A 15,211-nucleotide genomic window follows, 5' to 3' on the forward strand; every position below is an offset into this window, starting at 1 on the left:
TGTCAATAGTTGTTGAATACGCTTGTTAATGTAGCAGAAAATCAAATTTTCTCGTTTGAAATTTACAGTAAGTAGCTAGTGTTTTTTGTTGCACAGTCGTCACGAATACTTTAGAGCAGGGTTAGACGTCAATTTCTATATTTGGTGATGGACGGAACCTCATTTGCATTTTACACCCACCTCGGTTTTCCACGATATAAACCAATCACATCGCACGGGGAGCGCGGTGTGTGGTTTTTCTGTGAATTTCATTGGTTAAAATGCCAATCACTCAAAACTTGCAATTAAGTGACATCACATATTCTGTCCCTTGATAAAAAAGAAGCCACAAGCTGTAGTGCGAGCACAGACAACTTGGAAGTGGCATTTGAGCGAAAAATAACATCAAACGCCACTTCCAAACGAACAAATATTTTAGATAAATAATGCTGGTTGTTACTTTGGCTAGAGCCAACTTGTTGCTTTGATATCACTGCTTCTGACTTGAAGATTCATTTTTGCTGAAGGATTCGTCGAGGACTCGCATAGCTACTTCCGCTATAGCTAGCTAACGTTACCTCGGTTTCACACTGCATTACTGTCAAACTCTTATATTATTTCCTACGACCTGAAATAACAATTTTGCTTGCAAAATGAACCAAGGATACTCATCTAGAGGTGAAATGGGCCCAGAAGTAACGGCCGCTGCGACGTTTGTTTCCAGGTTATTGAGAACAAGAGGCTTCCTGAGTGAACACCAACTTCATGATTTCAGAGATTGTCTTCAACAGTCATTATCAGGTAATTTGGTTGGCTTTTCCTGTACATTTTTTAAAAACGTTTGGCTAAGAACTAGTTATTGTCGACATGGCTGCATAGTGTTTTGGCTAGTTAGTTGAGTAACGGTAGCCTAGCTAACGTTTAACTAGTATTGGCTTTGTCTGTTCCAACTGACAGTCAAATCGAGCTACTTTTCTAATATGATCGACGTGAGTCAGCAAAAGTATTTTTAAAATATGTATTAGTTAATGCTGGGGGGAGACAACGAACATGTAATTCGACAAATATTTTAAATACCTTTGCAAGTCAGATAATTCGTTAGCAAGCTTCCTCGTTAGCCTAATTTAGCATAATGTCTCGAGATGATTGTAGTAGGCCCAAATTCATTAGCTGGTGCTTTTGTTTTCAATGCAACAAGTTGACTCTTCTAGTTTCGTGCCTTCATTCTGATAATTATCTCGTCACAGAGCACTACCAGAACCACTGGTTCCCAGACAGACCACAGAAGGGCTCGGGCTACCGCTGCATCCGAATGAACCATGAAATGGACCCAATTATTGGCAGGGCTGCTGGTCGGATCGGACTTACTAGCGATCAGCTCTTCGCCCTCCTGCCCCGGGAGCTGACCCTCTGGGTGGACCCTTTTGAGGTCTCTTACCGCATCGGGGAGGATGGCTCCATATGTGTCCTCTATGAAGCAGCGGCCCCAGCAGCATCACCAAGCCCCGACCCCACACAAAACTGCAAGAATCAATTTCTGATCGGTGGCCGCACTAGCCCGCCGAAGAACTACCTGATGACCGTCTCGAGCTAGTGCGGAACCAGGCATTACCTCGACTGGCTACGTGAACAGCGTCAGTGTGAAGCCCGTCGACGACCCACAGTGATTATTTTTCTACTTACATTTCGCAGCATTTACCCCATTTTTCCTTTAAAATTTTTTTTTGTTTTTAAATTTGAGTTTTCTTAAGGCACTGGGTATTTGTTGTAGTGTTTCTGTTGGGTTAGCTTTTTTTTTTGTATATTGTTTGGCTACCAGCCCATAGGCTCTTTTTGCACTGCAGAGACTCAGTATGTAGTGTGCTTCTGTCCTGTGGTCTTGGCACACTACAATCAAGCCAAGACTCAGTGTAAACAAAACAACTCTGGGATTCTGATGTTAGTATCTCATGGTGCAATAGAAATAATACTTCACACCATTGCCACTTCTCACAAATGTATACTAAATCAATCATAACTGGAGTGTTAAGTATTTGTTCAGGTACCCATACAATTCCAAGATGAACTTTAAAAAAATGTTTGTAATTTGGTGTACTGCTGGTTTAAACTACCTTAACATGACAATGTCTGCCCAAATCCCTTTGCGTTGGATATTGCTGCCAAACTTTATATCTTGGCTCCTTTTGTGCAATAGTCAGAGTATTCAGAGCAACTGGAGTTTGGCTAAATCTCAACAAATAGTCAACTAATTTTAATCCTCTTGGATCCTATTTGAGAAAGATTTGACTTTTTAATCTAAAATAGCTTTACTTTCAACATGTTCAAAAAGTTTTTTTTTTTTTTATATTGACCACTATTGTGAATGTTTTTCCTATGTGAATCTGTCACTTTGACAAGTGTTCCCTGTTATTCTCCCCTGGGTAGTTTGCCTTTGTGTATAAGCTGTGAGGTGGTTGGTTGGCGTCATATTAACGTCTATCACTGCCAGGTAGCGTGATGCTGTCAGCCCTCTGTAGTGTACTCTCTCCCTACTGAGCTGTTGAGCAGCTCACCATTGTTTACTGTTCTAGACGGGAAAGATGTAGAGTTTAAGCTATTTGAAGCACAGTATGCATTTAATGTACATTTAAAAAAAGATGTGCATATCTAGATACTTGTACAGTTTGTCAATTTTATTACAATAAACCTTTATGAATTCCAGATTCTCTCTTGCTGTGGTCTGTTCAATTTGCATTAGTTTATCCTTTCACTGGTAGCCCATTCTAAGTAATCTCTTCCTGTTGTAACTTGAGAGAACCTGAACTCTACTTATGCCATATTCTACATAAATGCCACCAGCCTCTACTCTTGAAATCCATGACAAGATCTGACGGGGTTGGATAATTGCCCATAACTCCGATGAGCTCCTATCCCGACTCCATGTTTGCATTGGACCAATCTGATCTATTTATCTATATACAGGGTTTATATGAGTGGTGCATTGTCACTCATTCATGCGTTCACTCTCTCAGGATCAGGCTCGTCTGTGCCTCAGAGCTGGTTTGGCTTGTCACTAAGGGCACGTGTCTTGACATGCCCTACACCAGCCACAGAAGAGGGAGGACCTATCAGCAGGTTCACTGTCCTGTTGTATCAGTTCTGTCCTGGGAGAATGTGTGAAGTTACATTTAGTAAACTCACCCTCCCTGCAAGTGTTTGCAGTCTTTTCTGCAAATAAACCTTTCAAGGATGGTGTTTGTGTGAACTTACACATTTGTTAGTAAGTGGATGTCTTGATTTCAGCAATCCTACCTTCCAGGCCTACTCTGCTTGAGCCTTAACAGACAGCAGGCCAAACTGTGTTGGAAATAATTCAACACAGCCAATAGACCTACACAGACACTGATGTGTTTTAAGTATTACTAGCCTAAGTGCCCTTAGCAGACCTAAACTCCACTCCATGGTAAAGGAAGTTTTATGTTGAACTTCACCGACGGCTTTGGGCCGAGACCAGGCTTTGTGGAATCTAGCAACGATTCGCCCAAGGTCAATACTTAACTTTTAAATTATGAAACGCCCACCATTGTCCTCTGTAGTTGCCTGCCTTAGTTTGCTGACATCCATACTATTTTAATAAAAGTTAATCAAATACATCCACTGACTTTCCATGTTGAGATTCAATAATTCAATAGGCACATGCACATTTGTACTGAGTTGCCTTAGAGCAAACTGTTGGTTGTATTTGAAACTTCCTTCACTGTGGAGTTCAGTCTGCTAAGATGCCCTCAGGTTGACTTGACAGGACCCCGAACAGCTTCTACCACCAAGCCAAAAGTTATTTTATTTAACCTTTAACTAGGCAAGTCATTTAAGAACAAATTATTATTTACAATGATGGCCTATAAGACAGTTAAGTTTAACCAAATATACTATTTAGCAATCTGCATTGACCCTTCTTGCACCAACTTTTTTTTGACTCGTTACACGTTGCTGCTACTGTTATCTATCCAGTTGCCTAGTCACATTTATTCATAGTTATAACTACATACAGTATCTACCTCAGTTAGTTCGTACCCCTGCACATCGACTTGGTACTGTGTCATTGACATTGCCATAGTCAGATCTGCCTCTGTGTGCCAATGTCACTGAGTTATTAAGATAACAAACCTGAGGACATCTAGCTGTTTCTCCTTTCTAAAACCACACTATCATTATGAATGCTACTATACTATGAACTACTATATTTGCTGTGTATATGTGCCTGTTAACCAACAATAAAACATGTATTTTAAAAAATAAACCAAAAGGAATATGAGGGTGTGTTTGTGTCTGGTTCCCTATAGCTTCTTGGCCACTGGCACTCCATGTCTGAAATTCTTTTACCTTTAGATTTCAACTTTTTAATGAAATACATTTAGAGCCAAGCTGACCTGACCTGAAAAACATCAACAGTTACGCTGAACAAAAATATAAACTCAACATGCAACAATTTCAACAATTTTACCGAGTTACTCATTTAAGGAAATCAGTCAATTGAAATAAATTCCTTAGGCCCTAATCTATTAATTTATCATGACTGGGAATACAGATATGCATCTGTTGGTCACAGAAACGTAAAAAAAAAGGTAGGGGCGTGGATCAGAAAACCAGTCGGTATCTGGTGTAACCACCATTTTCCTCAAGCAGCACATCTCCTTCGCATAGAGTTTATCAGGCTGTTGATTGTGGCCTGTGGAATGTTGTCCCACTCCTCGTCAATGGCTGTGTGAAGTTGCGGGAACTGGAACACGCTGTCATACACGTCGATCCAGAGCATCCCAAACATGCTCGATCTGTGTCATGTCTGGTGAGTATGCAGGCCATGGAAGAACTGGGACATTTTCAGCTTCCAGGAATTGCGTACAGATCCTTGCAATATGAGCCCGTGCATTATCATGTTGAAGTGATGGCGGCAGATGAATAGTATAGGGCCTCAGGATATTGTCAAATTATCTCTGTGCATTCAACGTGCCATCGATAAAATGCAATTGTGTTCATTGTCCATAGCTTATGCCTGCCAATACCATAACCCCACTGCCACCATGGGGCACTCTGTTCACAGCATTGACATCAGCAAACCACTTTCCCACACAACACCCTTCATGCTGTCTGCTATCTGCCCGGTACAGTTGAAACCGGGATTCATCCGTGAAGTGCATATTTCTCCAGCGTACCAGTGGCCATCGAAGGTGAGCATTTGCCCACTGAAGTCGGTTCTGATGCCGAGCTGCAGTCAGATCAAGACCCTGGGGAGGACGATGAGCACGCTGATGAGCTTCCCTGAGACGATTTCTGACAGTTTGCGCAGACATTCTTCGGTCATGCAAACCCACAGTTTCCTCAGCTGTCTGGGTGGCTGGTCTCAGACGATCCCGCAGGTGAAGAAGCTGGATGTGGAGGTCCTGGGCTGGCGTGGTTGCACGTGGTCTGCGGTTGTGAGGCTGGTTGGACGCATTGCCAAATTCTCTAAAACAATGTTGGAGGTGGCTTATGGTAGAGAAATTAACATAAATTTCTCTGGCAAAAAAACACATAAAGGCACATACATTTCAGTAAATTTGCAAATATTTCTAGAAACCTGTTTTTGCTTTGTCATTATGGGGTATTGTGTGTACATTGATGAGGGGAAAAAACTATTTAATCCATTATTTTAGAATAAGGCTGTAAGATAACAAAATGTGGAACAAGTCAAGGGGTCTAAATAGTTTCTGAATGCACTGCAAATATCAGTATCCCAGTACTTAGCCACTGACTAGCCAGTAAGCTTGCTAATTATTGTGATCAACTTTTCCCGTAAACATATTAGCTACATTCTTGAATAATGCAACCAAACCATACTACACTCCTGAATATTGCAACAATTCACATGCATGTGTAGACAATTAAGGGTTTATTTTCTCATCCAAACACACATTAAATGTAGCTAGCTTGCAAGACATTAACACAGCTAGCTAGTACCGTAAGCATATCAAACATGAATGTTTACCCTTCTCATACGAATTTAAAAGTACAGTTTCAGCAAAGTTACCTTAGAACAAACCAGGCTTCATTTTATCAAAATCATGGAAGTCATATGAGGTATAGTACTAGTCAAAAGTTTGGACACACCTTCTCATTCAAGGGTTTTTCTTTATTTTTTACTAATTTCTACATTGTAGAATAATAGTGAAGACATCAAAGCTATTAAATAACACATATGGAACCATGTAGCAACCAAAAAAGTATTAAACAAATCAAAATATTTTCATATTTTAGATTCTTCAAAGTAGCCACCCATTGCCTTGGTGACAGCTTTGCACACTCTTGGCATTCTCTCAATCAGTTACTTGAGGTAGTCACCTGGAATGCATTTCAATTAACAGCTGTGCCTTGTTAAAAGTTAATTTGTGGAATTTCTTTCCTTCTTAATGCGTTTGAGCCAATCAGTAGTAGGGGTGGTATACAGAAGATAGCCTTATTTGGTAAAAGACCAAGTCCATATTATGGCAAGAACAGCTCAAATAAGCATCAATAAATGACAGTCCATCATTACTTTAAGACATGAAGGTCAGTCAATGTGGAACATTTCAAGAACTTTGAACTATTCTTCAATTGCAGTCGCAACAACCATCAAGCGCTATGATGAAACTGTCTCTCATGAGGACCGCCACAGAACAGGAATATACAGATCTGCTGCAGAGGATACAGCCTCAGAAATTGCAGGCCAAATAAATGCTTCACAGAGTTCAAGTAACAGACATATCTCAACATCAACTGTTCAGAGGACACTGCGTGAAGCAGGCCTTCATGGTCGAATTTCTGCAACAAAACCACTACTAACGGACACCAATAATAAGAAGAGACTTGCTTGGGCCAAGAAACTTGAGCAATTTACATTAGACTGATGGAAATCTGCCCTTTGGTCTGATGAGTCCAAATTTGACATTTTTGGTTCCAACCGCCATGTCTTTTTGAGAGGCAGAGTAGGTGAATGGATGATCTCCACATGTGTGGTCCCCAACGTGAAGCATAAAGGAGGAGGTATGATGGTGTGGAGCTACTTTGCTGGTGACACTGTCAGTGATTTATTTAGAATTCAAGGCACAGTTAACCAGCATGGCTACCACAGCATTCTGCAGCGATACGCCATCCCATCTGGTTTGCGCTTAGTGGGTGTCACACCCTGATCTGTTTCACCTGTCTTTGTAATTGTCTCCACACCCCTCCAGGTGTTGCCCATCTTCCCCTTTATCCTCTGTGTATTTATACCTGTGTTCTCTGTTTGTCTGTTGCCAGTTCGTCTTGTTTGTTCAAGTCAACCAGCGTTTTGTGTCTCAGCTCCTGCTTTTTCCAGTTTCTCTTTTCTCCCCCTCCTGCTTTTGACCCTTGCCTGTACTGACTCCGAGCCCGCCTCCCTGACCACTCTGCCTGCCCATGAGCCTGCCTGCCGACCTGTACCTTTGCTCCCCTCCCCTCGTCCAAGGTGCAGCCGCAAACACTTCCTGGGGTTTACCAACTTTTACCAACGCTTTATCCGGGGTTACAGCAGCCTGGCCTCTCCCCTGTATGCCCTCACTTCTAACAAGGTTCCATTCACATGGTCCACGGCCGCTGACCAGGCGTTCCGGGACCTTAAACACCAATTCACCACGCCTCCGATCCTGGTTCATCCAGACCCTTCCCGTCAGTTCGTGGTGGATGCCGATATTTCGGATGTCGGAGTGGGGGCTGTTCTGTCCCAATGTTCTGCCCTGGACCTTAAGCTGCATCCCTGCGCCTTCTTCTCTCACCGCCTCACCGCCATGGAGAGGAACTACGATGTTGGAAATCGGGAGCTTCTCGTGGTGAAGATGGCATTGGAGGAATGCAGGCACTGGCTCAAAGGGGCGGAACATCCGTTCATTGTGTGGATTGACCACAAAAACCTGGAGTATCTCCACACCGCCAAGCCCCTCAACTCCAGGCAGGCGAGATGGGCCCTGCTGTTTACCCGGTTCAACTGTTCTGTTTACCCGGGGGGGCAGACGATCGGATGTTCGTGCCTGAAGCTGTCCGCTCCGCAGTCCTGGAGTGGGCCCATTCCTCCAAGCTTGCCTGCCACCTGGGCTCCCGGCGGACCTGGCCTTTGTGCAACAACGCTTTTGGTCGCCGCCTTTGTCCCCGCCTGCACGTTCTGTACACGGAACAAGACCACTCGACAACCCCCGGCTGGCCTCCTGCAACCTCTGCCCGTCCCTCATCGTCCCTGGTCTCACATCTCCCTGGACTTTGTCACGGGTATCCCCCCGTCTGATGGCAATACCGCCATCCTGACTGTGGTGGATCGCTTTTCCAAGGCCCACTTCATTCCTCTCCCCAAGTTACCCTCTGCCAAGGAGACGGACCAGCTCATGGTGCAGCACGTCTTCCGGATCCATGTACTGCCCGTGGACATGATCTCTTATCGTGGCCCTCAGTTCTCGTTCCGGTTCTGGAAGGCGTTTTGCACCCTGGCTGGGTCGTCGGCCAGCCTGTCCTCCGGGTTCCACCCCCCTGTTGAATTATTAAACTATTGTTTATTTGACGTGGTCTGCATCTGGGTCTTACCTTCATACATGATAGTGGGACTATCATTTGTTTTTCAACAGGACAATGACACAACACACCTCCAGGCTGTGTAAGGGCTATTTGACCAAGAAGGAGAGTGATGGAGTGCTGCATCAGATGACCTGGCCCCCACAATCACCTGACCTCAGCCCAATTGGGATGAGTTGGACCGCAGAGTGAAGGAAAAGCAGCCAACAAGCACTCAGCATATGTGGGAACTACTTCAAGACTGTTGGAAAAGCATTCCAGGTGAAGCTGGTTGAGTGAATGCCAAGAGTGTGCAAAGCTGTTATCAAGGCAAAGGGTGGCTACTTTGAAGAATCTCAGATATAAAACATATTTTGATTTGTTTAATCAATCAATCAATTTTATTTTATATAGCCCTTCGTACATCAGATAATATCTCGAAGTGCTGTACAGAAACCCAGCCTAAAACCCCAAACAGCTAGAATGCAGGTGTAGAAGCACGGTGGCTAGGAAAAACTCCCTAGAAAGGCCAAAACCTAGGAAGAAACCTAGAGAGGAACCAGGCTATGAGGGGTGGCCAGTCCTCTTCTGGCTGTGCCGGGTGGAGATTATAACAGAACTATGCCAAGATGTTCAAAAATGTTCATAAGTGACAAGCATGGTCAAATAATAATCATGAATAATTTTCAGTTGGCTTTTCATAGCTGATCATTAAGAGTTTAACACTATTATTGGTTACTACATGATCCCAAATGTGTTATTTCATAGTTTTGATGTCTTCACTACTTTTCTACAATGTAGAAAATAATAAATAATTAAGAAAAACCCTGGAATGAGTAGGTGTGTCCAAACTTTTGACTGGTACTGTAAATGCAAAATTGCGACTGAAAACATTGAACATTTCTGTGGTGAGTTTATCAGCTTCTTGGAGCATGCTTCTTGCCTGGATGATGGTTCTTATGGTTTTCTGTGGAACTAACATATCCTACACCGGGCCACCACCTACAACCAATTCAATCTTCTGGGATTTCCTTTCCATCTTTGCTATACAATTAATGACAATAGCAATAAAGAACAAGAAGCCAACCTTACTAAAGCACAAACTGTTGGAGTCACTGTACTGGTCTACTACTCACAGGGATCCAAACAGGTCAGGGACAAAGTTGTGCAAAAGTACAGATCAGGGTTGGGTTATTAAAAAATATCCCAAACTTTGAAATCCCACAGAGCACCATTTAAATCCATCATTAAAAAATTGAAAGAATATGACACCGCAACAAACCTGCCAAGAGAGGGCCGCCCACCAAAACTCACGGACCTGGCAAGGAGGGCATTAATCAGAGAGGCAACAAAGAGACCAAAGATAACCCTGAAGGAGCTGCAAAGCTCCACAGCGGAGACTGGAGTATCTGTCCATAGGACCACTTTAAACCATACACTCCACAGAACTGGGCTTTACGGAAGAGTGGCCAGAAAAAAGCCATTGCTTAAAGAAAAAAATAAGCAAACAAGTTTGGTGTTTGCCAAAATGCATGTGAGAGACTCCCCAAACATATGAAAGAATGTACTCTGGTCAGATGGGACTAAAATTGAGCTTTTTGGCCATCAAGGAAAATGCTATGTCTGGCGCAAACCCAACACCTCTCATCACCCCGAGAACACCATCCCCACAGTGAAGCATGGTGGTGGCAGCATCATACTGTGGGGATGTTTTTCATTGGCAGGGACTGGGAAACTGGTCAGAATTGAAGGAATGATGGATGGTGCTAAATACAGGGAAATTCTTGAGGGAAACCTGTTTGTCTTCTAGAGATTTGAGACTGGGACGGAGGTTCACCTTCCAGCAGAACAGTGACCCTAAGCATACTGCTAAAGCAACACTTGAGTGGTTTAAGGGGAAACATTTAAATGTCTTGAAATGGCCTAGTCAAAGCCCAGACCTCAATCCAATTGAGTATCTGTGGTATGACTTAAAGATTGCTGTACACCAGCAGAACCCATCCAACTTGAAGGAGCTGGAGCAGTTTTGCCTTGAAGAATGGGCAAAAATCCCAGTGGCTTGATGTGTCAAGCTTATAAAGACATTCCTCAAGAGACTTGCAGCTGTAATTGCTGCAAAAGGTGGCTCTACAAAGTATTGACTTTGGGAGGGGGGTGAATAGTTATGCATGCTCAAGTGTTCTGTTTTTTTATTTGTTTTGTTTTGTTTTGTTTGTCTTGTTTGTTTTACAATAAAAAATATTTTGCATCTTCAAAGTGGTAGGCATGTTGTGTAAATCAAATTATACAACCCCCCCCCCCCCCCCAAAAAAAAAAACTATTTTAATTCCAGGTTGTAAGGCAAAAAAATAGTAAAAATGCCAAAGGGGTGAATACTTTTGCAAGCCACTGTAATATCATGATCCCTCGGTTGGTTTGAAACCTTCACTGGTGGTGGCTCCACTCGCTCCTTCCACTCTTCTCACTGCCTCTAGATAGGAGGCACTCTGGACAGCCCCTACTCTTGCTACCTCTGTCTTCTTCACCCTAACAGGGCACTCCAGGAATTTGGCCGCATGTTCGCTGCCACAAATGCAGCATTTCACCTCTACTGGCATACAATACTTTTCCTGTCTGCATACACTTGACATATTACCAAATGTTTAACACTGAAGGGGCTTGTGCACAAAAGCTCTTACAGGGTATCTCATGAATCCTAACTCAACAAGAGAAGGGAGAGACTCTTCATCAAAGAACAACAGTATGGATGAATGTAATTTATTTACTCCATCCACCATACAACCAGTTCAATCAATGTTCACCAACCACTCCATCTATTTCTTCAGTTACCCTGAGCAGTTTACTTCATTCGCCACCCCAGAGATAACTCCTTTGATTCCAAAACCCTCACTCCGACTAAAAACATGTCTACGTTAGGCTTGGATTTCACCACCTCGTTACTTCTCGTTTCCTTTCTTTTTCACCACTGTATCCCACTAATTCTAACTCTCTGTGCTCTAATCTTCACACAACGCGCTGGGGGAAAACACAGTTGAGCTACCCTTTTTTAAAGCTGTGCCAACAATTTCAGAATGTAACAGGCTGTTACTGTAATTTCAGGTGAAAACTCAATAAAATATAATGAAAATGTCCATACTGTTTCAAAAACATTGCTCTGCTATTAGTATTTGTATTGTATGAATGTTGGGCTCAATGAGACAATTCTGTTTAACCTGCCCTGCTTAGAGGGGAGCAACTGTCGGACCGGAGGTAGCGTTGGAGATGTAAGAAATACGCTAGTTTACATTGTAGTAATGTCTCTCGAGAATCAATACTTCTCTAGAATCTCTCGAAATTCTCGTCAATGAGAACACACCCTCAGTGTCGCCTGGCCTTTTCACCCTCCTCTTCTGTGCCTCTAAAACCCAGCAGAAGAGAGAGGGTTGAAAGACCTGAATGCAGGCCTCTAAAAGGTGAAAAGAAGGTTGGTGTACCCCCTCCCTCACCCATCCCTGTTCCCCCTTTTATCTCACCCTGCTGACCCAGGAGTCGTGAGGGACGTAAGCCGAGGGGCACCGGACCCCTTGCAGCACGTGAGCGGGACAATTGGCATCGCTTTGCTGGGCCTTTCAGGAAAGGGGCATCTGGTGTTTGTGAAAGCCGGGGGAGATGAGAGGAACAATAAAAAAAAGGCATGCCCCATTCCCCGGCTCTACTCCCGTCTCCCTCTCTCTATCCTTGGCTCCCCCTCTCACAGTAGCCATAGCACCATCTGTCCCATCCCCACCTCGTCCTGTGCCCACCGGCCCCATCCATCCAGCACTAAACATCAGAAAAAGGCCTCTTTCAGCTCAGTGACCACCCCCCCCCCCCCCCCTCCGACAATCCTATTACTATTACAGAGGCCTGTGAGGTCGACACAACTTTTCATGCAGCAACAAGTGCCCGGGGTGGATTAGGCCGCTTTGACTGAGGGGGGAGAGAAAAAAGAGGTAGGAGGGGGAGTTAAGCAGAGAAACAGAGGAGTGGAATCAGTGTCATTTATTCCTTTGGTGGAGTCCTATTGACCATAGACGTGTTAGAGTGGAATTTTCCCAAAATTTGCCTGATCCTTTTATTTTGGTCTGATCCTCTGGGGTTACAAAGTAAATGGCTAACCATCAAAGTACTACTGTTTTCTTTAATTATGTTGACTTTTATAACAGTCAAATTTGTAGCTAATCCGAATATCTGATTTCAGGTACAAAATACATCACATACTAGAATATACAGACCAAAACTCAAATAAAATGTGGATTAAGAGAGACTTTCTAATAGTTGATCTCTACCTTATTATTTACAGCATATTGATTGTGTGTTGCATGTGTGTGTGGGTGAAAGGGGCATTTATGTATGTATGGGAGAGAAAGACAGGATATGTGTGGGTGCGAACAGAACAGTGAGTGAAATGGTCCTCATTTAATCATTAAGTTGGTGCGAAGAGGGATATAATTTAATTGAGTCTGTAAACAAGATGTAGGTGTTTAGACGAGGTTATTTATTAGCCAGAGTTTCTGTCTGTTTCTGTCTCTCTGTTTATGTTTCCCTCAGGATTGTGTTTGAGTAGAGTAGACCAATGTATGTATGTGAGAATTTACTGCGCTGTGTGTTTGTCTCTGTTAGTGGACACAGTTGTGTCTGTCTGTGTTTGTGTCTGGTGTTGGTTGTGTGTGTGCTCACAGTAAGACCCAGTTGAATCATAAAGTAAGTGTGAAGGAGGATATAAGGAGGATATAATGGGAGGTGAGGTGATGTGTGGAAACGGGCTGTGGGTGTCAGGCTCAACATGTAAACTTTAGTGACATCACAGAGTGGGATTGGTGAGGGGGCCACACTTCTGTCTCCCTGGAAACGAGGGTAAAACAGGGGGACATAGATATGGCAGGGAGTCTTTAGGACTGTAAGTGTGGATTCCACCCCAATTCAGACCTATCATATGTATGCACGCAAACGCATACATACACACGCACACACCCACCCAATGGTTCACATTTCTCCCTTGATCTATAGATTGTAGGAAAGGAGACATACAGTAGCAGTCTAAAGTGCCAAGAGTGTGCAAAGCTGTTATCAAGGCAAAGGGTGGCTACTTTGAAGAATCTCAAATATAAAATAAAGAAAAACCCTGGAATGACTTGGTGTGTCCAAACTTTTGACTGGTACTGTACATACGCACATCCTACATAGATCATTCTACTTCATCTTAGGTCACGTCTCACATAGGACACACATAACACGACATCACGTAACACGCACTCCTCATTGTTCTCGGTGTGACCCAATCAAGACTGTCTGAAGCAGCCACTCCTGTGTCTTAGGAATTCACAGGCAAAGCACACTGTAAATGAGACCCAGATAAGCTATCAGTACGCTAAGCTAACTATGGTAACGATCCAGGAAAATTCAGCTTCCCTGACACAAGATCTGCTTTGGCCCTTGGGAGGTAGACAGGTGGTTTAGAGTGGTACAGTGACACAATAATGTATTAGGTAATATTTGCTGTGAACATGTTGCTCATATAATAGTGGTTATGTCAGCACAACAACATGTTCCCTGTCTAAAATGCCCTGTCAATTTGGCCTGCTGGATTGTAAAATTGGCTCATAAATACAATAAATACTGTTGCAGTATCTCTGTTGGCAGGTGCCGAGTTTGTAGATTGACGTGCAGCAACTGACGTTCACCATGGTAGCTTACGTTTGCCTGCATTTTTCCTGAAGTACAAGGTACAGTAACTGTTGAGAATAGTTGTGATGTTGTACTCTTGGTTGCTACAGAGAGACAGACAAGAGTGACGTCAGTGGGGGCTCTCTGTCTGCAACACACCTGACAGAGTCAAAGGGGTGCTGTGTGTGTGTGTGTGTGTGTGTGTGTGTGTGTGTGTGTGTGTGTGTGTGTGTGTGTGTGTGTGTGTGTGTGTGTGTGTGTGTGTGTGTGTGTGTGTGTGTGTGTGTGTGTGTGTGTGTGTGTGTGTGTATGAGAGAGTTGTTAAAACTGTCTACTATTTATTCAGATGACAACTGAACACTCACAGCTTGAAAAGTAAACTCAAATGGTAATTGTGTAGTGCAGTATGTATGTGCTCATTTGATCATTCTAGTCAGTTTGTCGTTTGATTCGGTCCATGGTTGGGACATAGATTGGAGGCGTTACACATCTTTCTCCCGCTCCCACTCCTTCTTTCTCTCTCTCTCTCTCTCTCTCTCTCTCTCTCTCTCTCTCTCTCTCTCTCTCTCTCTCTCTCTCTCTCTCTCTCTCTCTCTCTCTCTCTCTCTCTTTTTCTTCTTCACCCTCCTTTAGCTAACTTTGTTAGGGCATTCTATCGTAGGAAACGGCATCTTAAGTTACCTGTGACTGCCCACTAACTACATGGGTTTGGGGGCAAACTGACAAGAATGTGACACGGTTTCTTACACTACATGACCAAAAGTATGTGGACACCTGATCGTTGAACATCTCATTCCAAAATCATGGGCATTAATATGGAGGTGGTCCCCCCTTTGCTGCTATAACAGCCTCCACTCTTCTGGGAAGGCTTTCCACTAGAAGTTGGAACATTGCTGGAGGGATTTGCTTACATTCAACCACAAGAGCATTAGTGAGGCCGGGGACTGATGTTGGGCGATTAAGGCCTGGCTCGCATTCGGCGTTCCAATTCATCCCA

The 15,211-nt window shown here is 43.5% G+C and overlaps 1 protein-coding gene across 1 annotated transcript; it reads left to right on the forward strand.

The window, feature by feature from the left end:
• Positions 1–292: 292 nt before the first annotated feature.
• Positions 293–2,679, forward strand: LOC129815927 (protein BTG2-like). The gene is made up of 2 exons (XM_055870140.1): positions 293–780; positions 1,227–2,679. The coding sequence occupies exons 1-2, from the start codon at positions 633–635 to the stop codon at positions 1,571–1,573; spliced, it is 495 nt and encodes a 164-aa protein (XP_055726115.1). The 5' UTR covers positions 293–632; the 3' UTR covers positions 1,574–2,679.
• The last annotated feature ends 12,532 nt before the right edge of the window (positions 2,680–15,211 follow it).

The sequence above is a fragment of the Salvelinus fontinalis genome, chromosome 18 (assembly GCF_029448725.1).
Source record: "Salvelinus fontinalis isolate EN_2023a chromosome 18, ASM2944872v1, whole genome shotgun sequence".
In the NCBI taxonomy this organism is placed as follows: domain Eukaryota; kingdom Metazoa; phylum Chordata; class Actinopteri; order Salmoniformes; family Salmonidae; genus Salvelinus; species Salvelinus fontinalis.

Bases quoted from the DNA above. Each gene is read 5' to 3' on its own strand.
- LOC129815927 (XM_055870140.1), top strand. From the start codon at position 633: ATGAACCAAGGATACTCATCTAGAGGTGAAATGGGCCCAGAAGTAACG. The intron at 781-1,226 runs GTAATTTGGTTG...ATCTCGTCACAG, and splicing joins TCTTCAACAGTCATTATCAG to AGCACTACCAGAACCACTGG.